This window comes from Bos javanicus, chromosome 17, assembly GCF_032452875.1.
Source record: "Bos javanicus breed banteng chromosome 17, ARS-OSU_banteng_1.0, whole genome shotgun sequence".
Lineage (NCBI taxonomy): Eukaryota > Metazoa > Chordata > Mammalia > Artiodactyla > Bovidae > Bos > Bos javanicus.
Window position 1 is genome coordinate 57,281,396 of NC_083884.1, and position 25,733 is coordinate 57,307,128.

At 41.4% G+C, this 25,733-nt stretch overlaps 1 protein-coding gene across 1 annotated transcript in view; it reads right to left on the bottom strand.

The window, feature by feature from the left end:
• Positions 1–1,386: 1,386 nt before the first annotated feature.
• Positions 1,387–25,733, bottom strand: part of SUDS3 (SDS3 homolog, SIN3A corepressor complex component) — a 161,721-nt gene continuing 137,374 nt past the window's right edge. Inside the window, exon 13 of the mRNA XM_061384866.1 lies at positions 1,387–1,405. Within this exon, the coding sequence (XP_061240850.1) occupies positions 1,402–1,405 (4 nt within the window). The 3' untranslated portion in view covers positions 1,387–1,401. The remainder of the gene's footprint in view (positions 1,406–25,733) is intronic.

Here is a 25,733-nt window from a genome sequence, read left to right on the forward strand (position 1 = left end):
TCACATATAACTCTAGCACATATTTTCTTTTAAAAAAAGAAGCATAATACATCAGCTAAGATCATCCAAAAATGTTTTCAATACAAAGTCTGGGTCTTCTAAATCATTTTTAAAACCAGTGTCCATGTTTTCCTATAAGCTGTGGTCCTGTGTGCCGTGAAAAGCACTAGCAACACAAGAACTCTCAAAAGAGAGCTCCACTGTCATTTCCAGGCAAGGCTAACCGCATCCTGACTACTGTTGGTCAGTGGTGATTTCACACCCTTGATCATTAAGACGCATCCTGGCAACTTCCCCGGTGGTCCAGTAGTTAAGACTCCATGCTTCCACTTCAGGGGGCACAGGTTCAATCCCTGGTTGGGAAACTAAGATCCCACAAGTCAAAGTGTGGTAAAAAAAACAGATGCATTCCCCTCTTGAAGAGGTTAATACATGGCAAAATGTATACCTTAGAATTTATGAAATACAGTCATTTCCTGTCTGCTTGTCTATATTGCATACAAAAGATCACAAGTGTCTTGAGGACAGGAACCGATCTTATCCACCCTTGTACTCATTTCCACACTTAATCAACAGGAATATTTGAAACACCTTGCCCACACGTAATACATTCTTAATGAAAATATATTAAATGAATGAATGAATGTTGACCTATTTTGGAAAATGGAGTTCACCTCCTACCTGGGGAACCACCATCAATTTGTTTCATCTCTCTGAGTTTCCATCTGTGAGATGAGGGTAGCAGTAAGGATGAAAATGAGCTAACGTGTGCAATGCACCCAGTAGAGTCCCCAGCACAGAACAGGCTACTGGAAAATACTTGTGGAATCAAAGCATGAATAACTGAATGAGGAAATAATTATTATTGCAACTAAAATTGATACCCCACTTTCCTGTGTGCTAGACACTGCGGAGTGCACTTTATATATGTGAACTCCTTTGTCTAACCCCTCATTTCAGCCTCGCAATGAGTTTATAAGGTATGGACTAATAGTGTGTGTGTGCTCAGTTGCTCAGTCGTGTCCAACTCTTTGCAATTCCATGGACTGTGGCTTGCCAGACTCCTCTGCCCATGGAATTTCCCAGGCAAGAATACTGGAGTGGGTTGCCATTTCCTCCTCCAGGGGATCTTCCCAACCCAGGGATCAAACCCTCATTTCCTAAGTCTCCTGCATTGGCAGGCAGATTCTTTACCACTGAGCCACCAGGGAAGCCCTAGGTACCAATATTGTCCCCAGTTAAATGAGGACGGTGACAAATGAGAAAACGAGGCATGGAGCAGTAACTCAATGAATATATGAATACAAGAATAAACGAATGTTGACTTACATTAAAATCCCAGTCATCTGGTCTCCATAGAGGGGTGATCTGACAGTCCTTTCGCCTCTCTGAGCCCCAGCTCTACCTGTAAAATGGGGAAGTAAGTCACTGCACCTGCACCTCACAGGGAGGTGCTGAGGTGGAAGTGAGTCTGTATGCATCAGGAAAGCACCTGGCTACGGTGCAAAATGGGCAAAATGAAGCTGGCACATTTGATAGGAAAATCCCTTCCTTGCTTGGCCAGGTGACCTTGGGCAAGTCACATAACTTCTCTGAACCTCATTTCCTCAGCTGTAAAATTGGGTTATGAGTACCCCCATACCCCCAAGGTGGTGATGAGGGAGCCTGCAGTCAAACCTGCAAAGTCGTTGAGCTCAGCCAGTGATTGCCTCAGAGAAAGTCTCATGATGGATGAGTGGCCCTCACCCAGCCAGACCTGCTTTCCAGGACAGCTCACCGGCCAAAACGGACTCCTTGGAGGCAAACCCAACACATGCCTGCAGCGCCAACCTTTCAAGCTGTCAGACAGGCGGGGCACAACCCAGTGGGGGAACTCTTGCTTCCCCAGATGAATAAATCATTACAGGAGAGTGTTACGCATCCCACCAGCATCCATAAGGACCTGAATTATATATAAAAAGGCAGCGAAAGCAATTTATCCCAGGCACGTGCAAGTCATAAAATGGGAGTTCTCGGGTGCCCGAGACAATTTTCAGATATTGCAGTTTTTATCAAAGCAAAAAGACCCTCCAAAGGAGCACCCTGCCTCACGGATGCAGGGATGCCTTAATCGGGTTTATTTATTATCAGAGGAGAGTAATCTAACTCTCCCTCCTGGTTCTGCCACCTCCCCCACCCACTGCCCCAGCCTGGCTGCTTCTCAGCTCAGGAGCTCTGGAATTGGAGGGTAAGCTGCCCAGAGAAACCACCTTCCCAGTAGGAAAGCTGCTGGGATCATGGAGGTGGGACCGGGCATGCTCCAGATGCCTGGAGGGAGAGGGGAGAAGGGAGTAGGAATTGCGAGAAGAGAAAATGGTCCAGGAGCAAGAGCTCTAAGCCAGAGCTCCAATTCCCACTTTCTTTTTTTTAATATAATTTTATGGATTTATTTATTTTATTTTTGGCCCCGTTGGGTCTTCGTGCCGTATGGGCTTTTCTCTAGTTGCAGCAAGTGGAGGCTACTCTCTAGCTGCAGTGTGCGGGCTTCTGGTTGTAATAGCTTCTCTTTGCAATGGCTTCTCTTGTTGCAGAGCACAGGCTCTAGGGTGTGCGGGGTTCAGCAGTTGAAGCTCTCGAGCTCTAGAGCACAGGCTCAGTAGTTGTGCACAGGCTTAGTTGCTCCAAGGCATGTGGGATCTTCCCAGATCAGGGATTGAACCAGTGTCTCCTGCATTGGCAGGTGGATTCTTTACCACTGTGCCACCAGGGAAGTCCGAGAGTCCCACTTTCACCACTGATTGATTACATGTGTGGAAACCATGGCACTGCAAGGCTGAGCAACTACTTGTTCAAGGTCATGTGAGGAGAGAGAAGAGAAGCTGGAACAACAGTACAGTCAGGTTGACAGACATTTATTCAGGGCATTCGGTGTATGGGCACTAGGGATACATGATAGAGATGTCTGTGTACAAGTGACTTCCAGCTGACCCTTCCAACAGTCACCCTCTGTCCCTGGGCTTGCACTCTGGGTTGCTTTGCCACTGATGCTCAGATGTGCCAAGTGTACTCCTATCCTAGGGCTTTTGTACTTGTTGTTCCTTCTGCCTGAAACTCTGTTCCTCCAGATCTTTGCATAACTAACTCCCTCCTTTGTGGTCTCTGCTTAAATGTCACCTTCTCAGGGAGGACTTCCCTGACCACCTTATCCAGCTGGCAAGCCCTTCCCATGCCCCGAGGCTCCATCCCCTTGTCGCATGTTGGGTTGTCCTGAAGCAAACAGTGACAGATTGTGAAATATAGGGGAGAAAAGCAGGTTTGAGGAAAGGGGAAAAGATCAACCATGACAGAGTTTCAACAAAGCCTTGTTCATACAGATGAAGAGCTCTGCAAGCACATATTATCCCCCCAGATGTCCTGAGTCAGCCTGAAATGTACCTCCTCCAGTCATAGTCCCTGGATGCAGGTTGTCCCGGAAAGGGTGTGAGCCTGGTAAGGTGGCTCTGCGGCTCAGGCCGACCCTGAAGGAGCTGACAGGTGCAGGCTGTCTGCTGACTTCCCTCCCACAGCTGACCAGCAAGTCCTTCCTTGATGGGCTGTGTGGGTGAAGCATCTGCCTGTTTACAACACACCTCATCTAGCTTGAAATCTCTTCCTAGCACTTAACCATCACCCAACTCAGTATATGTCTATGTTGGTTTTTCCCCCCAATTTTTTATTCATTAAAATAGTATAGAGATGCAGTTAAGTGTGTCGAAAAATAAGAATCACCTGGACTTCATGTTAAAAAAAAATAGATTCTCAAGAGTCCAACACAAACTGTTCATATTGAATGGATAATCTACAACTATAACAAGTATCCTGGTGATTGTCACTATCTGACAAGTTTAGAAAACATTGGTAGGTTAGAAAATCCATGATGCTATCATCTTCAGTCAAAACTTGACCCACGGAGTTTTGCATGGATCTGTATATTCCTTTCCGGTGGTCAGGGGCTCTTGCCCACTCTCAGCAGGCGTTCTGAAAGATCTTCTGTGTCTGAAGGTATATTCCTGACGCATCCATGGAGAAAGATTTACTCCACATCCACTTACTCCTCCACTACCTTGTCTTTCAGTATGTCTATATATTTACTTATTTATCATCTTTCCACATAACCCAACTGATGTTTTTAAGAATATACACAATGGTTGTCTTGTTCTCATTGCCTAGAACACTGCTTGGCATAGAGCAGATACCCATTAAAAATGAACGAATGACTTCTTCTGTTCCCAACTTCACAGAGAAGACTGGACAGTGAACAATTACATTTCAGCACAGTAAGTACCATCAAAGGGGATATCCCAAGGGCAGGGCGGGGCGGGGTGGGGAGTGGGGGGCAGCGGCGGTGTCTCTAACCCAGCCTAGGATGGGGAGTGTCCAGGAAAGTCTGTCTGACTCCAAGACAACGGCTATTCCCACTTCACCGGGACAGGACAAGCGGTATGGAAGCAGCTGCCATTGCACCTGGGGCTTCTCCATCATCTTGATGTGTCGGGCACGGTTACTTAACCATTTCATGTTTTTAAATATTGCCTCTCCAACCAGGTTATAACTTCTCTGAGCTCAGGGAGCATGTCTTACATTTCTTTATCCCCCTCAATGCAAGCACTGTGTTTCGCGCACCGCTGACACTCACTGCATTATTACTGGAATGTATTAGTCAGGCCTATAAGGATGGAGCAGCACGGCCGGGGGTGACTAGGTTTTCTGACCTCCAGTAGGGACACAAGGTCTGTGAAAATAAAAACAGCTCTCACCTAGTGAGCACCAGCTCCAGACTGATACTCTGCCAAGCACTTTGCATACAACACACTGTTGTTCTCATGGCAGCCTTGCAAGGCAGAGGCCTGAAAATCAGTTCCACTTTACAGATGAGAAAACTGACACTCAGAGAGAGGAAAACATTTTCCCAAGGTCACACAGTCAATATGTGGTCGATCCTCCAGACAAGCCTAAGCTGGTGCTCTGAACCATTACACACACTGATATTTTAAGGTTAACAAGACAGTTTTAAATCAGGATAGAATCATAAAATCTGGGTTGTGAGGTCAAACATCTCCATAAGCCTGAAGTTGCTAGGGTCTCTGTGTATTCAGGAGGTCCGGGAGCATGACAAATGGCCACTCAGCCCCGATTCAGTCTCATTTCTGTAGAAATTCTGGATGTCTTCTCTCAGTCACTGGTTGTGCCCCCACCAGAAGAAATGACTGGAAGCCGTCTTCAAAGGAGATTTCTGTGACACAATGAAGGTTGAGTGATTGCACTCAGATCATTGCAAACATGGAAACCTGGCTTTCTCAGCACACTGAGTGTGGTATCATCTCATTAGCCACACTTCTTATTTACACACCAATGTGTAAACCAGATGACAACTTGATCATGTGCAAAGAGAAATGACTACAGTAGGAATTGGTTCAGAAAGTCTACACAATCAGTGCATTCTCTCCTGGTAAGAAGACCAGTCTGGGGAAATAAATAATAATCTGGTTTCTTGCTGAATAAAATTGGGACAAAGAAAGACAGATGTATCCACTGAATATTTAGTGGCAGTTAACTCAAATGACTGGGAACAAGCATTTCATGGAAAAGATAGTTCAGATGGGATCATAATCTGTTGTTCAGTCATTAAGTCATGTCCGACTCTCTGCAACCCCACAGACTACAGCATGCCAGGCTCTCCTTTCCTGTACTATCACCTGGAGTTTACTCAAATTCATGTCAACTGACTTAATGATGCTGTCTAACCATCTCATCCTCTGCCACCCCCTTCTCCTTTCGTCTTCAATCTTTCGCAGCATCAGGGTGTTTTCCAATGAGTTGGCACAGGTGGCCAAAGTATTGGAACTACAGCTTCAACATTGTCCCTCCAATGAATACTCAGGACTGATTTCCTTTAGGGTTGACTGGTTTGACCTCCTTCCAAGAGACTCTCAAGAGTCTTCTCCAGCACCACAATTTGAAAGCATCAATTCTTTAGCACTCAGCCTTCTTTATGGTCCAACTCTCACATCTTACACAACTACTGAAAAAGCCATAGCTTTGACTGTACTTTGTTGGCAAAGTGATGTCTCTGCTTTTTTAACATGCTGTCTAGGTTTGCCATAACCTGCCTTCCAAGGAGCAAGTGTCTTAATTTCATGGCTGCAGTCATCATCTGCAGTGATTTAGGAGCCCAAGAAAATAAACTCTGTCACTGTTTTCACTTTTTCACCTTTGATTTGCCATGAAGTGATGGGACTGGATGCCATGATCTTAGTTTTTCGAATGATGAATTTCAAGTCAGCTTTTTCACTGTCCTGTTTCATCCTCATCAAAAGGCCCTTTAGTTCCTTTTCACTTTCTCCCATTAGAGTGGTAACATCTGCATATCTGAGGTTGTTGATATTTCTCCTGGCAATCTTGATTCCAGCTTGTGATTCTTCCAACCTAGCATTTCACATGATGTATTTTGCATAATAGAGCTTCCCTGGTGGCATAGAGGTAAAGAATGTGCCTGCCAATGCAGGAGACGTGGGCTCAATACCTGGGTTGGGAAGATCCCCTGGAGAAGGAAATGGCAATCCACTCCAGTATTCTTGCCTGGGAAATCCCATGGACAGAGAAGTCTGGTGGGCTACAGTTCATGGGGCCATAAAAGAGTCAGACAAAACTTAGTGACTAAATAACATACAACAATATTTTGTACAGCACAGGGGAATACAGCAAACTCAGCATGTAAGTTAAATAAGCAGGATGACAATATACAGCCCTGTTGTACTCCTTTATCAACCAGTCAGGTGTTCATAACTCTTAGAAGTCAATTGGCAGCAATATCTGCCTCCATCTTGTGGCAGAGATTTTGGTCATTGTTGAGAGGCAATTGCCAACTCCCTTTCCAAAGGCTGTTTAACATAGAGATTAGATAAACATACACTCACTTTCCTTAGAACTAAGGGTTGCCATATCTGGCCAGTGATACATAATGGGAAGTCATCTTAGGGGCTTCTGAGAAGATACTTGCCTTTCTGGTGAAAAGTACAGAGGCAAGAGAAGAGCTCACTGGTACTACCTCCTTCCCTTTCCTTTTGCTTAAAAATATATGATAGCCAGAGCCATCTTTCGACCATGAGGGAGATGAAAAGTCAATGTGCTAAGATTTATGGAACGGGAAGAAAAAAAAGAGTATGGATCATTCATAATATTGTTGACCTGATGCACCAAACCTGAAACTTCCTACATCTGGACTTCCCATTAGAGAACACCATTAAGTGTCTTTGTCGCTTAAGCCTTCGTTGTTTCAATTTTCCATTGCACAACTACAAATCACTTCAAAATTAAGCAGCTTTAAACAACTGTTATAATCTCTCATGATTCTATGAGTTCACTGGGCTCAGCAGGACAGTTATTCTCTCCACACGGTATTGACTGGAGTTGCAATCATCTGGAAGCTCGACTGAGTCGAATGCCCAAAGGAGCTCACTCACATGACTGGCAGCTGGCTGGTAGCTCAGCCTTTCTCTGTATGACTTGGGTTTCTCACAACAAGGCAGCTGGGTCACAAAATGGAATCGTCCAAGTGTGCAAAAGTAGAAGTTGCAGATCTTTTGCAGCCTAGACTCAGAAATTATAGAGCATCACTTCCACTCCATTCTGTTTTTCGAAGTAGATCAGAGGGTGAGCTCAATTTAAGAGAAAAGGAAGGAGACGCTGCTTCTTAACGGGAGGAATGGCAAAGCAGTTCCAGCCACCTTTAATTGACCACAGTTATCAGTATGCTTTTATATGACTTGCAACTGAAAGCACTTCCCTAAATACAGCCTTGGAAAGAGCAAGACCCCCTGTCCACTGGGACAAGCTGCAGTGGCTGCACTGCCAAGGTCGGCATTTGCAACTCTGTCCTCTGGGCCTCCACTGGGCAGATGATGATGGATGCAACCTTGCCTTAAACATGTTAATACCTTCAATCACGTGACAGACAAGTTTTGCAGGTCTTGGAGCCATCCTGCCTCTTTGAGGTGACTTTGTACTGCTCTGCTTTGATCTATAATATATTGACTTCTTGGTTTAACGCTCAGAAAGGCAATCTTCACTCCCTGTGTTTTCCAAGTGCTTGAGAAAGCATCACCGTAGCCCCCTAAACCTGGCAGCCATCTTCATCAAGATGATTATCCTTTTTGCCCTGTCTTGATCCCGGGGTCGCTGAGAGAATCAGATGGAATGACGGCTGGAAGTATCTTGGAATGGTTAAGAGGGATTATTACTATCATAATCAAATAAGCATGTTGTGTCAGTTACAGCTTTTTTGGTAAAAGTTACATAAAACCTTATACAATCCTGCCAATGCAAAAGGAGGAAAAAGTGGCCAGAAGTTGGAGGGAGTCATGCCAGTTTCAGGAATGGCAGGCTCCAGCAACTCAAACATTGTCAGCAGGACCTATTTTCTCTCCACATCTTGGTCCTGATCTCCTCCAGGTTGCTTCATTTCTCAACAGGACAGGCTGCCAACAACTTCAGGTGCACATCCCCCTAGTTTCTCCTCCCCTAACTCTTTACTTTTATTTATTTTTATTTATTCATCGTTTTTGCATGTGCTGGGTCTTCGTTGCCGTGAGGGCTTTTCTCCAGTTGTGGTGAGGGGGCTACTCTCTTATTATGGAGCACAGGCTCTAGGGCGTGCAGGCTTCAGTAGTTGTGGCACATGGGCTCAGTAGCTGTGGTTCGCAGGCTCTAGAGCATGGGCTCAGAAGTTGTGGTGCAGGGGTTTAGTTGCCCCGCGGCATGTGGGATCCTCCCAGATCAGAGATCGAACCCGTGTCTCCTGCACTGGCAGGCAGATTCTTCACTACTGAGCCCCTGGGGAAGCCCGTTCCCTAACTCTTTAAACAAAACTCTTTCTTCTGACTGATATGGGTCCACATTGAGCAAAATGCTCATCTTTTAACCAATCCTTATGGCCAAGGGCATGTAATAGGAAGGGGAGATAGATATATGATATAAAGCATGGATGCCTTGACAGGTACCCTGTGGGTGAGCAGAAGCACAGATGTGCAGAGAGAGGCAGAGAATGGAGTGGTCATGGCCAGAAGTGGAAGAGAAAGATCGATCAGCTCCATGAGGAAAGGCAGGAGGGACTTTCCTCCCTGGTTTTTTGGTTACCCTTGAGGTAAAAATCAATCTTGGTAGAAGATGTCTATGGTGACTTGATACTATACCCAAATTTTCATAGCAAATTGTGCAGTGGTTAAAACTCTGAACTCCAAATGCAAGGACCACAGGTTTGAGCCCTGGTCAGGGAACTAAGATCCCATATGCCACACAGAGTGGCCAAAAAAAAAAAAAAACGTGGGGGATATTTGAGCTGGAATTTTATCTTGAAAAATGAAACTAAAGCTTATCAACCTAACACAATTTAGGTTACCACTTCAATGACACATGAATTCTTATGAAGAGTGAAAAGTAAATTAAGTAGTCAGGGGGGGTTTTTTGGTGTAATTTTTCTGACAAAATCCTTCATTTCAGCTTTGGCTTTCATAGGATGATAGCAAAAAGGTCATTTAAAAAAATATTCAAGGGCTTCACCAATTTTTCCCAAGGCCTTCTGGAATCTTTTGATATTTAAATCTTTCTCTTTTGAAGTGTTCACCGTGTCACTTTCCTTGTCATTTTTTTTTTTCCTTCAACTGTTAACTCTTTGGGGGGAGGGGATAATAAAAACACTGAATAACTAGTATGTCAGTATCGAATGACCAGCCCAGTCACTGCAACAGCCATCGTGGCTGAATCTGCGGGTTCCAGCTGAGCATCAGTATTGATTGTCCTAAGACCACTGGACTCCCAAGGGTTGTCTGTGGTTTTCCTGTTCTTTAAGCACGTGGCATCAACCTCATGGAATCCTGCACTTTGGGCAAGATTTTCAATCAAGCATTTGCAGCTGGTTTACACTGTGTAGGTACCAGGGTCAGACCGTCAGTGAGAGGCTGATTCTCTTTGACAGGACTCACTGGTTATAAGAAACAGCAACCCTTCCCAGGACTTGTGATGGGCACTCAAAATTCAGGGGGTGCTTTAGAGAGGCTGAGCCACAGGTAGATGGTGTTGTAGAAAAGGATTCATGCTAGTGTTAATCATTAAAATTTTTAACAATTAATGTTATATAATTACTGTAAGATTTGAAGGACAACTATTATATCTCTAAAGAACTCCATCATCTCCAGGACTCAGATGATAAACACTCAACAACAAAGACCCCTTGAATTTTGTTTGTGAACTAACTTGTATGGATTGCCCTTTCTTGCAACCAATAAATCTTGCAAAAGACTATTAGGATATATATATATATATATATATATATATATATATATATATATATATGGGATCACTGGATGGTTTCAACAGAAATATCAGAACCACTTGGAAAAAAACACAATGACCATGAATGGGTCTGATGTTTTCTAAATTTGTTTCCTAAGTGAAATGCTCAAATATCAGCCTACATAGTTCAAACTGGAAATCCTATTTATAAAATTCAGGACAGATTCCTTACACAACTGTAGATGTTAGTCCACCAATTCAGACAGGCATGAGGCTTGTGTTGTTAATCATGGGACAGAAAACAGAGTAAACACACAAGAGGGAAAGCAGCAGCTGAAATGATGAATTTCTCCATCTTGTCTCTTTGCTGAGCCTTTGGAGTTCTGATCCTCAGACTTAGGGGTCAGGGCTGAGGTGGTTACAGGTCACTGGGTATCTTCCTAGCCTCAATTTTGAGGAACAACAGCAATTACTTCATGTTCTGCAAAGCTAATTAACTTGAATCAATCAAAGGCTTGCCCAGATAGGAAACAGTTCTGAAAAAAAGACTTCTGAATTCTGCAAACAGTGAATTTTCCTTAATTAACATATTAACATACATCCTTCCCATGCCTCAAGTCAGAGCATTTTCATTCTTGGGAAGACAAAAAGCAAGAGCATCAGAAGCTAACAGTATCATTGGTTTTCAAAAGAGAATAGTGGTAAAAGTCTGTGGTTTTTATAGCCAAACAGGTATGGATGTAAATCCTGGCTCTGCTGCTTGCTCACTGAGTGACCTTGGATAAGTCATATAACTTGCTGTGCCTCAGTTTTCTCATTTGTTAAGTGAGGGAAATAATAGTATCCACCTAATGAGGTTTTTGGAGAAGGCAATGGCACCCCACTCCAGTACTCTTGCCTGGAAAATCCCATGGATGGAGGAGCCTGGTAGGCTGCAGTCCATGGGGTCACTAAGAGTCGGACACGACTGAGCGACTTCCCTTTCACTCTTCACTTTCCTGCATTGGAGAAGGAAATGGCAACCCACTCCAGTGTTCTTGCCTGGAGAATCCCAGGGATGGGGGAGCCTGGTGGGCTTCTGTCTATGGGGTCGCACAGAGTCGGACACAACTGAAGTGACAGCAGCAGCAGCAATGAGGTTTTTATATTAAGTATAAGGTGTTCTCAAGCCCTAACACATAATGAATATCTGATAATTATTAATAATCTGACACAGATGATGGACAATCTGGATTTGTTCCCCTACTAGGCAATTATTATTCCTTGTAGTAATAGCCTCTTGGGTTTCCTTTGAGTAACCACCCACTGTCTACTAATAGGGAGGTTCAAGAGGGACTAAATAAATTTGCCTCAATTTCAGGGCTGAAACTATGTATTAATATTAGTTTACTAGGATGTCACAGACTGGGTGGCTTAAACAACAAAAATTTTCTCCAAGTTCTGGAGGCTGTCTGAGATCAAGGTGTTGGCAGGATTAATTTCTTCTGAGGTCTGTCTCTCTCTTCTTAGCTTGCAGATGCCATCTTCTCCCTGTCTTCACATGGTCTCCCTCTGTGTGTCTCAGTCCTAATTTCCTCTTCTTATGAGGATAACAGTCATATTGGATTGAGGCTTACCCATATGCTCTCATTTTATCACAATTACCTCTTTAAAGAGCCTACCTCCAAAATATAGTCACGTTTAAGAGATACTGGGGGAGGGGGTGTGGTTAGGACTTCAACACATGAATCTGGGGGAGATAAAACTCAGCCCATAACAACTTGTGACCCATATCTGGCCAAAATATTTTCCTCTCCTTGATCAGGGTGATTGATTTGATCGAAGACATTTTTTAAAAACTTAAGTACAGGGAATTTCTTCATTTCCAAGATTGTGTGTTGCCAAATAAATAAACAAATATATATATATATATAATGGAGCTGCTGGGGTTACCATATGGAAAAGGTCAGTATAGAAGAAAACAGAGTTGGAAAGAGACAGTCCTGATGTCATCATCTGAGTCCCTGGATCCAGCTGAGCCTGAAGCTTACATTGACAGTTCATTCATATGATTCATCCCCTTTTGTGACCTGAGCCAGCTTGAGTTGGTTTCTATCACCCCCAACCAAAGAAGTCTTGCCCAGCATAGTCCCTACTTAATTATTAGGCAACTTGTAGATCCTAAAGAAATAGAAAAGGATCAAGAGACAGGACTGGAAAGTGGAAAGAATATTTACAGAAAACATTGGGTAGGAATCACGAGCACATAATAAAGGGGTCCATGTGTGCTCAGTCGCTAAGTCATGTCCAACTCTGTGAGACCCCGTGGACTGCAGCCCACCAGTCTCCTCTGTCCGTTGGATTTTCCAGGCAAAAATACTGGAGTGGGCTGCTACTTCTCCCACCAGGGGATCTTCCTGACCCAAGGATTGAACCTGTGTCTTCTGTGTCTCCTGTGTTGGCAGGCAAATCCTTTACCACTGAGCCTCCAGGGAAGCCCCATAATACAGGGGACAGAGTAGATTTAAGAACAAATGCGTATTCCTTTGAGCTTAATGTAATAAATTTGACTGCAGAGTGGTTAAGGCAAGTGATTCTTCACTAAACCACAGGTTTCTGAGAGTAATAGTATCTTGTTCAGGTGCAATGTATCCCAAGTGTCCAAGCACTCAAAAATATTTGTGGATTTGAATGGGCTTACTAAGAAATCTTTTGCATTTTATGATTTAACATACTCAGCCTTTAAATAATGAATTTGCCATAGTGTTATATTTGCAAACTACCAGTGCCCTCCAGAGAAGGCAATGGCACCCCACTCCAGTACTCTTGCCTGGAAAATCCCATGGTCGGAGGAGCCTGGTAGGTTGCAGTCCATGGGGTCGCTAAGAGTCGGACACGACTGAGCGACTTCCCTTTCACTCTTCACTTTCCTGCATTGGAGAAGGAAATGGCAAACCACTCCAGTGTTCTTGCCTGGAGAATCCCAGGGACGGGGGAGCCTGGTGGACTGCCGTCTATGGGGTCGCACAGAGTCGGACACGACTGAGGCGACTTAGCAGCAGCAGCAGCAGCAGCAGTGCCCTCAGTGTTGGAAAATTACATTGATAATCATATAGTAGTAGAGTATTAATTTTAACAAGGCCTTGAGGAGACTTTCAAATGCATCCCCTCACCATTAGCTGACCTGTAACTGGCCCCTTCTTTACCCATAAATTGCACTGTAATTCTCTGTTGCAATCTAGAATTTATTTCCTTGGGACCCATTACAGCCCCTAATGAAAGAGGTTTGGGTGGGAGAAGAAAAGAAGGTATGTTTACAACACTAGGTAGCAGAATGTAGTGAGAAGAGTCTGGCCTCCTCTACTTGGCTTATAGCACTGGAGAAGAACCCTGAACGTGGGAGATGCTGAATTTCTATCAAGCTGCTGGTTACCTGCCTATTCACCCCTGTGGAGAAAGATTACTTCTTACTCTGGAAAGTAAGTAAATGTCTCTGGGACATGGAGCTTGTCTCTATGTTTCCTGCCTAGAAGGTAACCAAATATCCTCCAGGAAGAAAAGCAAACTTTCATGTGTTTTTGTGTTTTGTTTGTTTTTTTTTTTTTGCTCATACTGAACAACTTATGGGATCTTAGTTCCCCAACCAGGGATTTGATCCATGTCCCCTGCAGTGGAAGCACAGAATCTTAACCACTTGACCACCAGGGAAGAAGGGAACTTTCTCCTCTTGGAATGTCTCCAGGAAGAGAAAGGTTCTGTATCTTCAGTTTGCTATTCAACAGCCTTGAACAGCCTCTCAGCACCCTTTCCTTGGGAAGGTCCAGACCATACAAGAACCCAAGAAATCCAGGGAGAACTGTCTCCCAACAGATACGTACAGAGGTGATGATGCCACAGGATGGAAGGAACCTGGATCCCTGAATCACCAGGTGGAGGACAGCCTTTGCCAACCCACCTGAGGCTTTATGTGAGCAAAAAACAAACCTTTGTGATATTCGATCACTGAGATTTCAGGTCTTGCCTCTTCTCACAGCTAGCATTAACAGTCCTATCAAAGATGACTTTAACATACACTGAACAAACTTGTATGAGAAATAAGAGAGCTACAAAATATATAGTAAACTCCAAATGATAAGAAATGGGGTGGGATTCGGGAGAGGGTAGATTATGACAAAGTTGTCACCTTACTTGTGAAGGTGTGAAAAGAAGCAAAATTTGAGAGAAGCCACATCCATCCAGGAGCCCATGCCCCCAGGCTCAGCACATCCAAGAGTAATCAGCCCACCTCACTCATGAGCATCTACACTGGAGCCAAGCTGCGGATGACTTTCACTCTGGTTTAGACGTTTTCAGATCATCCTAAGCTCAATTACAGCTAAACCAATAATACGCCCCAAATATCATTATTGGAAAATCACCAACCAGGCCTGCTAATTGTATTTGCGGCCTCTTCATCATATTAGTAAAGCAATGAGTACAGCATGATCTTCCCAGGAGACAGCCACTCACAAGGCCAATTTCCTTAGGAGGAGACTTTCATATTGCACCAGCTTGGAACTAATGTGTCTCGGGAAATCAACTGTTGGATCAATGACATTTGCAACCAGAAAATATTTGGAGAAAACAGCAGAGTACAGCCTGCAGTTGAGACTGGCGTGATCCTTATTTGCCACTCGGAAACTGCTGTCACTCAGAACCTTCAAGGTTTTCCAAAGGGTCAGTTTGGAGATGCTATTCACATTCCTTGGCAAGACATAAAGAAGCTGCATTGTAAGACTTCGTGGTTGTTTCCTGGGAAGCTCGTTGTATCATCACTGACCTGAAAAAAGCAAACGACGTTTACTAAGCTCCTTCTGTGTTCCAGACTTGATGGCTTGAGTGCTATATACTGAAATAAGCAATCTTTATGGAAGTCCATAAAGGAGTTCAAATTCTGACTCTGAAGCTTCCTAAAACAGTTTAATTTGGTGAGTCTCAATTTTCAAACCTGCACAATAGGAATAATAATGCCTATTTTCCAAAAGCATTTCAATCACTGAAGAGAAATTATGTAAAGTGACCAGTGTAGTGCATGGCACATAGTAGCTGCTCACTAAATAGTCACTGCTATGACTGAAAGTACCTCTTTTTAATTGAACTTAACCAGTAGTCATTAAAGAACTTAATGCTCATCCTCAACTGAACCACTTGGGGATTAAGGAGTTCACACAACAATCTAGATTGACCTCCATAACCTTTCCATCCAAATATAAAAGGCATCTCATTTTGTTTTTGAAGTAACAGAAAGAAATTTTCAACCTCTCCTCTATATGTTTTTTTCTTTCCTTTTTTTTTGGAGTTTTTTTAGGAGTATCCAGAATTCTAGCAGTTTCAGATAAAGATTAAAAAGTCAATAAAAAAGGAAGAAAATACAAAAAGCTTGGAAGAATGAGAAGTATTTAACAATTCATAATGCTGGGGTCCCTTCTGAATCAGGTAGGACTAGGACTGAATTCTAGATTGGGCACTTATCAACCGCGTGACTTTGGGGAAATAACATAACTTCTCTAAGCCATAGTTTACGCTATGCAAAATGGAAGTGCCATCTGCCTCAAAGAGTTAAGGTGAACCTTAAAATAAGATGATAAGGTTAAATAAAATGATAAATTTTTAATGAATGTTGGTTTTTATCCCCTCCTTTTCATCACCCATCATTATAAGGCTCAAACTGATTTGTTAAATGTGGGCTAGGCACTGTGGTGGATACAAGGAAATACAGTGGTAAACATGACCAACAAGGTCACTGTTTTCACATTTCAGACCACATTCTGGAGAAGAATAGAAAAATTACTCAGTCAGTTCCACAAATCAGTAGGAAAGTACACTTGTGAGAAGCACTGGGATGAAATAATATAACATGCTAATGAGAATTTTCTAAGAGGACTCGGCTGAAGTGTTGAGAAAGGCCTCCCAGAAGATCTCCCTTGCCCATTCTGGGTTCTAAGCATATTTGCCAATGCTGAGAGGCTGGAAAGTGTCGCTGAGGGAATAAGCACAAAGCCAGATCATGCCGAGCCTCACAGGGTGAATGTCAGGGCCTCCACATCACACAACCACAGGAGACACCAATTACACTGAACACACAGCCCTGCTGCAAGACCAGCAGCCCTGGTAGGCAATATGCAGAAAGTAGAAACCGCGAAGGACCAGAAGCATAAATAAAACACAAAGGTTGTATAAGAGAAGGTGTTCAGAAGTAAAAAAAAAAAGTCAGGAACTTTCAAGTGCAGCCGTGGAGTAACTGAGGCAGACAACATTCCCAATAAGTATTACTAGAAAAGCTGGATAAAACACAAACATTCAAAAATTCTATTTGAGGGACTTTCCTGATAGTTCAGTGGTTAAGACTCCATGCTGTAAATGCAGGGGTGCTGGGTTCCATCCCTGGTCAGGAAACTAGATCCCACATGCTGCCATTAAAGATCCCACATGTGGCAACAAATATCTTGTATGCCACAACTAAGACCTGGTGGAGCCAAATAAATAAATTTAAAAAAAAAATCTATTTGAAAGCATCAAGGAGCAGCCAGGACTGGAGGTACAAAAGTCCTGGAAAGGAGGGAAGTTCAGTGAGTTTAAGCCTGACATCACTTTTTCCATTGGGGTGCCAATGACTATTAAGCATCAGAAGCAGAGCAGAAAGTAGTTGCTAAAAAGCAGGTGAGGCATCACAGAGTTAGGAGGCCTCATGAGGGAGGAACACAAAAATGAGCATTTGGGGATGTCAAAACCTGTAAGAGGTAAGAGTTCAAAATTTGTCCCCCCAAAAAAGGACTTAATGAGAAGTGATCCAAAACCATGGCACCAATTTTTCCTTTTTTAGAATCCAAAGAGCAGTTGAAAAGCTAAGTTGAGTTTTTAGCATTCTCCTAATATTTCAATATGAAATTGGAGGTGAAGGTCACCAATCAGGAAATACCCTAGTAAAGAGTTCTGGTTCCCATCTGGAAGCTCTGGGTCCAGAGGAATGGGGACAGAATTAGAGGCAGACTGAGCATTACAAAGATCATAATCCAACCCTTCATCAATTTAGTCCCTGAGTCGATAGAGGCAATCCATTCCTACAGTAGCTTCCTGCCAAAGGACAGAGCCTCTACAATATCTAGAACCTCTATGATTTTTTACACAACATCTGGTAGTCTGCCAAAATATACCAGGCATACTAAAAACCTAGCCCAAGAGAAAATAGATTGCCTTGATGTGTGGCTGTTCCTACCCTCTGGGGTCATTTGTACCGTCTCTGATGCTGAGAAAGACTCAAGGCAGGAGGAGAAGGGATGACAAAGGATGAGATGGTTGGATGGCATCACCGACTCGATGGACATGAGTTTGAGCAAGCTCCAGGAGTTGGTGACGGACAAGGAAGCCTGGCGTGCTACAGTCCATGGGGTTGCAAAGAGTCGGACACGACTGAGTGACACAACTGACTGAACTTCGAAAACAGTCTCCATGAATCATAACATCTGGCCCTCCTGACCTGAAAGGGAGGTTTCATCAACCTCCTTAAAAGATGAGGGAAGCAAGGCTTGCTTAAAACCAAACACCTAGATCTGATGACTCAGACAGTATGGACCTGATGGCTCAGATGTTAAAGAATCTGCCCACAATGCAGGAGACCCAGGTTCAATCCATTGGTTCAGGAAGATCCCCTCGAGAAGGGAATGGCAACCCACTCCAGTATTCTTGCCTGGAGAATTACATGGACAGAAGAGCCTGGCTGGTTACAATCCATAGGGTCACAAAGAGTCAGATGTGACTGAAGTGACTTAGTAGCAGCAGCATACACCTAGAATCTATAGCTTTGTCCCTTTGATGCTGGAATCCCCACTTGTCACCAGCCTACCATGCTGAACATGATGAGGGTTACCATCAGGCTAGCCTTGGAGGAAGCCCCTAAAGCATTCAACCCAAGGCCTGGTTCTTTTCCCAGCCTTCCCCTCCCATGGTGAGTATTATGCATGTGTGCATGGGTACATTCTCAGTCACTCAGTCACTGAATTTTTGCAAACCCATGGACTGTAGCTCACCAGGCTGCTCTGTCTACAGAGCGGGGAGAGGGTGGGAATGCCAAAAGAAAAAACAAAAAAAACCTCAGACATAATCCACATATTGGGGCTTCTCTGATGGCTCAGATGGTAAATAATCTACATACAATGCAGGAGACCCAGGTTAAATCCCTAGGTCAGGAATATCCCCTAGAGAAGAGAATGGCTACCCACTCCAGTATCCTTGCCTGAAGAACTTCATGGACAGAGGACCCTGGCAGGCTATAGTCCATGTGGTCGCAAAGATTCAGACATGACTGAACAACTAACACACACACACAATCCTGATATTAGTTACCTAAAATAATTATGCTGAACATAGTCAAGGAAACAGATGGCAAAATAATCTCACCAGAGAACTTAAATCTATAAAATCAAAACCAAGTCAAAATTCTAGGAATAAATAAAATTTTGAATATATAAAAATTCGGAATATATAAAAACTGAAATTAAGAATTTAATAAAATGTTTAACAGTAGATCAGATACAGCTTTTAAAAAAATATTGGTACAACAGGATGTAAGTCAGAAGGAAATAACCAGATCAAATCCAGAGAATAAATGAAATGGGAAACCAGAAAAGAAGCTAAAAAAACATAAGAGACATAGTAAAAAAAAAAAAAAAAAAGCTCTAACATATGTAATAAATTGGAGTCCCAGAATTAAAGAATAGAGAATGCAAAAGAAGCAATATTTGGAGAAATATTTTCCAGAATAAGTAAAAAGATTAAGACAGAGTTTCAGGGACTTCTGAGAACCCCAAACAGGAAAAATACAAAGAAAATCACAGCTAAGCATATCACAGTACAATAAAAATATAAAAATTTTTCCTCATCTGAGAACAAATGAAATAGTAAAGGTTTTAAGAGATTGTCTTTTATTTTACCATAAACAACATGTTTGCAGTAATATTTTTTAATTTAAAAAGAAACAAAAATTATTTCAAAAGCATCAGAAAAAAAGAAAAAACATTAACTGCAAGAAAGCAATAGAATGAGAATTGACTTTTCAACAGAGATGATGGAAACAAAAAAAATAGGAACTTATGTCCAAGTTAGAACTCTATAATACTGAAAATATTCTTCAAATACAAAAATGAAATAAAGAGGACTTTCCTGGAAGTCTAATGGTTAAGACTCTGCACTCCCAATGCAGGGGGCACAGGATCTAGCCCTGGTCTGGGAATTAAGATCCTGCATACCACACAATGTAGCTAATAAAAAGTAAAACAAAGGTATTTTTAAACAAAATAAAACTCAGGAGATCCAACTAAATTAAATACTAAAGGGGACGATTTAGGCAAAAGGAAAATAATCCCAGACAGAAATGCAGAGAAGATTGAAGAGTCACAGGAAAAGTAGTGAGTAAATCTAAATGAATACTGAAAACAATAACAATAATTTTCTATGGGGTTTTAAATATACGTAGGTTTAAATGAATCAACATTAAAAACAAAAGGCTAAAGAAAGATAAATTACAGTTTAATAGGCCCGAGAATGTCTGAGAAATTGTAAAAATACTTATTTATATGAGACTCAAATAAACAAAGGAGATATGTCTTAATTTTCAGAGTAATTACTAAAAGGAGATATCAGATCAGATCAGTCACTCAGTCATGTCCAACTCTTTGCGACCCCATGAATCGCAGCACGCCAGGCCTCCCTGTCCATCACCAACTCCCAGAGTTCACCCAGACTCACGTCCATCGAGTCAGTGATGCCATCCAGCCATCTCATCCTCTGTCATCCCCTTCTCCTCCTGCCCCCAATCCCTCCCAGCATTAGAGTCTTTCCCAATGAGTCAACTCTTCGCATGAGGTGGCCAAAGTACTGGAGTTTCAGCTTCAGCATCATTCCTTCCAAAGAAATTTCAGGGCTGATCTCCTTCAGAATGGACTGGTTGGATCTCCTTGCAGTCCAAGGGACTCTCAAGAGTCTTCTCCAACACCACAGTTCAAAAGCATCAACTCTTCGGTGCTCAGCCTTCTTCACAATCCAACTCTCACATCCATACATGACCACAGGAAAAACTATACCCTTGACTAGACGAACCTTTGTTGGCAAAGTAATGTCTCTGCTTTTCAATATGCTATCTAGGTTGGTCATAACTTTCCTTCCAAGGAGCAAGCGTCTTTTAATTTCATGGCTGCAGTCACCATGTGTAGTGATTTTGGAGCCCAGAAAAATAAAGTCTGACACTGTTTCCACTGTTTCCCCATCTATTTCCCATGAAGTGGTGGGACCGGATGCCATGATCTTCATTTTCTGAATGTTGAGCTTTAAGCCAACTTTTTCACTCTCCACTTTCACTTTCATCAAGAGGCTTTTGAGTTCCTCTTCACTTTCTGCCATAAGGGTGGTGTCATCTGCATATCTGAGGTTATTGATATTTCTCCCGGCAGTCTTGATTCCAGCTTGTGCTTCTTCCAGCCCAGCGTTTCTCATGATGTACTCTGCATATAAGTTAAATAAACAGGGTGACAATATACAGCCTTGACGAACTCCTTTTCCTATTTGGAACCAGTCTGTTGTTCCATGTCCAGTTCTAACTGTTGCTTCCTGACCTGCATACAGATTTCTCAAGAGGCAGGTCAGGTGGTCTGGTATTCCCATCTCTTTCAGAATTTTCCACAGTTTATTGTGATCGACATAGTCAAAGGCTTTGGCATAGTCAATAAAGCAGAAATAGATGTTTTTCTGGAACTCTCTTGCTTTTTCCATGATCCAGAGGATGTTGGCAATTTGATCTCTGGTTCCTCTGCCTTTTCTAAAACCAGCTTGAACATCAGGAAGTTCATGGTTCACATATTGCTGAAGCCTGGCTTGGAGAATTTTGAGCATTACTTTACTAGCATGTGAGATGAGTGCAATTGTGCAGTAGTTTGAGCATTCTTTGGCATTGCCTTTCTTTGGGATTGGAATGAAAACTGACCTTTTCCAGTCTTGTGGCCACTGCTGAGTTTTCCAAGTTTGTTGGCATATTGAGTGCAGCGCTTTCACAGCATCATCTTTCAGGATTTGGAATAGCTCAACTGGAATTCCATCACCTCCACTAGCTTTGTTCGTAATGATGCTTTCCAAGGCCCACTTGACTTCACATTCCAGGATGTCTGGCTCTAGGTCAGTGATCACACCATCGTGATTATCTGGGTCGTGAAGGTCTTTTTTGTACAGCTCTTCTGTGTATTCTTGCCATCTCTTGTTAATATCTTCTGCTTCTGTTAGGTCCATACCATTTCTGTCCTTTATCGAGCCCATCTTCGCATGAAATGTTCCTTTGGTATCTCTGATTTTCTTGAAGAGATCCCTAGTCTTTCCCATTCTGTTGTTTTCCTCTATTTCTTTGCATTGATCACTGAAGAAGGCTTTCTTATCTCTTCTTGCTATTCTTTGGAATTCTGCATTCAGATGTTTATATCTTTCCTTTTCTCCTTTGCTTTTCATTTCTCTTCTTTTCACAGCTCTTTGTAAGGCCTCCCCAGACAGCCATTTTGCTTTTTTGCATTTCTTTTCCATGGGGATGGTCTTGATCCCTGCCTCCTGTACAGGCAGGGATCAATAACTAACAAATTAATAGGAGATTATTAGGAGATATAACTAACAAATTAATAGAAGAAAAACTGGTTTTACTAAAAAGAAATTGATTGGTTCAAATTAAGGCAGGAAAGGAGGGGGGAAGAAAACAAATAGAAAAAATAGTAATATTGTAGTTATAAAACCAAGTCAGTAATTAATTACATGTAAATGGATTAAACACTCCAATAATAGACCTAGCTTGTCAGAGTGCATTAAAATAAAAGTTATATGCTGCTTATATTAGCTATCCATAACATAAGGACACAGAAAGATGAAAGTAAAAGAATTTTTAAAAAACCAAAAAACCGCTAACCAAGAAAAAAAAAAAAAAGGTGGTATGGTAATATCAGTACTAATATTAAGCTATTAAGTCAAGTAATCCTAAAGTTGAGATGAATAACCAGGAATAAAGAGAAAATTTTCAATAAAAAGATTAATTCAAGATGATTATATTATAATACATACAAATATTGTGCTCACTATGCTGAGCACCAGAAACTAACATGGTGTTGAAGATCAATTATAATTCAATTAAATATTTTTAATTAAAAATTTTTTAAATATATTTAAAATAAATGAAACCAATCTGATTTTTTTAAACTGAGTATAGTGCTGAATTTCTTAGCTGTCAGAGGTTTTCTAGCTTAATTCCACAGTGGTCAAAAACCCTTGCTGAATAATTGCAAATCATTCTATATGGTGACCATTCTATTTCTTGAAATCATTTTATGATTGAACATTCTATATGCTTTTGAAAATAATATGTATCATTTCATTGTTTGGTATAGTGTCCTATAAAAAATAGATTTCAAAAGGTTAATTCACCAGGAAGATACAGCAATTTTATATTCATATGCACATAATACCATACCTTCAAAATACTCAAATCAAAAAACTGAAAAGAAGACCAGATAGATACATAATATTGTGGAATATTTTAACAAGCCCTCTCAGTAGTTAATAAAACAAGCAGACAAAAAAGTGACAGGAGTATAAATATTTAAGCAACACAATAAGTTTGATTTGTTTGCTATTAGAATGTTTAACAATAGATTGGAATCCACTGCACTGAGGATAGCTGTATATGTATAAATTTTTTTTAAATTAATCACATTTTTATTTTTCTGTTTGTTTTCATTTTAATTTCTGATTTTATCTTTATTTTTTCTTTTACTCTACTTTCTTTTTTTAAATTTATTTTAATTGGAGGCTAATTACTTTACAATCTTGTATTGGTTTTGCCATATATGAATCCACCATGGATTCATGTGTTCCCCATCCTGAAGCCCCCTCCCACCTCCCTCCCCATCCCATCCCTCTGGGTCATCCCAGTGCACCAGCCCCGAGCATCCTGTATCATGCATCGAACCTGGACTGGTGATTCGTTTCACATATGATATTATACATGTTTCAATGCCATTCTCCCAAATCATCCCATCCTCGTCCTCTCCCACAGAGCCCAAAAGACTATTCTATACATCTGTGTCTCTTTTGCTGTTTCGCATACAGGATTATCGTTACCATCTTTCTAAATTCCATATATATGCGTTAATATACTGTATTGGTGTTTTTCTTTCTGGCTTACTTCACTCTGTATAATAGACTCCAGTTTCATTCACCTCATTAGAACTGATTCAAATGTATTCTTTTTAATGGCTGAGTAATACTCCATTGTGTATATGTACCACAGCTTTCTTATCCATTCATCTGCTGATGGACATCTAGGTTGCTTCTATGTTCTGGCTATTATAAACAGTGCTGCAATGAACATTGGGGTACATGTGTCTCTTCCGATTCTGGTTTCCTCGGTGTGTATGTCCAGCAGTGGGATTGCTGGGTCATATGGCAGTTCTATTTCCAGTTTTTTAAGGAATCTCCACACTGTTCTCCATAGTGGCTGTACTAGTTTGCATTCTCACCAACAGTGGAAGAGGGTTCCCTTTTCTCCACACCCTCCCCAGCATTTATTTCTTGTAGACTTTTGGATAGCAGCCATTCTGACTGGTGTGAAATGGTACCTCATTGTGGTTTTGATTTGCATTTCTCTGATAATGAGTGATGTTGAGCATCTTTTCATGTGTTTGTTAGCCATCTGTATGTCTTCTTTGGAGAAATGTCTGTTTAGTTCTTTGGCCCATTTTTTGATTTGGTCATTTATTTTTCTGGAATTGAGATGCAGGAGTTACTTGTATATTTTTGAGATTAATTCTTTGTCAGTTTCTTCATTTGCTATTCTTTTCTCCCATTCTGAAGGTTGTCTTTTCATCTTGCTTACAGTTTCCTTTGTTGTGCAGAAGCTTTTAATTTTAATTAGGTCCCATTTGTTTATTTTTGCTTTTATTTCCAATATTCTGGGAGGTGGGTCATAGAGGATCCTGCTGTGATTTATGTTGGAGAGTGTTTTGCCTATGTTCTCCTCTAGGAGTTTTATAGTTTCTGGTCTTATGTTTAGATCTTTAATCCATTTTGAGTTTATTTTTGCGTATGGTGTTAGAAAGTGTTCTAGTTTCATTCTTTTACAAGTGGTTGACCAGTTTTCCCAGCACCACTTGTTAAAGAGATTGTCTTTAATCCATTGTATATTCTTGCCTCCTTTGTCAAAGATAACGTGTCCATAGGTGTGTGGATTTATCTCTGGGCTTTCTATTTTGTTCCATTGATCTATATTTCTGTCTTGTGCCAGTACCATACTGTCTTGATGACTGTGGCTTTGTAGTAGAGCCTCAAGTCAGGCAGGTTGATTCCTCCAGTTCCATTCTTCTTTCTCAAGATTGCTTTGGCTATTTGAGGTTTTTTGTATTTCCATACAAATTGTGAAATTATTTGTTCTTGCTCTGTGAAAAATACCGTTGGTAGCTTGACAGGGATTGCATTGAATCTATAGATTGCTTTGGGTAGTATACTTATTTTCACTATATTGATTCTTCTGATTCATGAACACGGTATATTTCTCCATCTATTAGTGTCCTCTTTGATTTCTTTCACCAGTGTTTTATAGTTTTCTATATATAGGTCTTAAGTTTCTTTAGGTAGATATATTCCTAAGTATTTTATTCCTTTCATTGCAATGGTGAATGGAATTGTTTCCTTGATTTCTCTATTTTTTCATTATTAGTGTATAGGAATGCAAGGGATTTCTGTGTGTTGATTTTATATCCTGCAACTTTACTATACTCATTGATTAGCTCTAGTAATTTTCTGGTGGAGTCTTTAGGGTTTTCTATGTAGAGGATCATGTCATCTGCAAATAGTGAGAGTTTTACTTCTTTTCCAATTTGGATTCCTTTTATTTCTTTTTCTGTTCTGATTGCCATGGCCAAAACTTCCAAAACTATGCTGAATAGTAGTGGTGAGAGTAGGCACCCTTGTCTTGTTCCTGACTTTAGGGGAAATGCTTTCAATTTTTCACCATTGAGGATAATGTTTGCTGTGGGTTTATCATATATAGCTTTTATTATGTTGAGGTATGTTCCTTCTATTCCTGCTTTCTGGAGGTTTTTATCATAAATGGATGTTGAATTTTGTCAAAAGCTTTCTCTGCATCTATTGAGATAATCATATGGTTTTATTTTTCAATTTGTTAATGTGGTGTATTATATTGATTGATTTGTGGATGTTGAAGAATCCTTGCTTCCCTGGGATAAAGCCCATTTGTTCATGATGTATGATATTTTTAATGTGTTGTTGGATTCTGTTCACTAGAATTTTGTTAAGGATTTTTGCATCTATGTTCATCAGTGATATTGGCCTGTAGTTTTCTTTTTTTGTGGCATCTTTGTCAGGTTTTG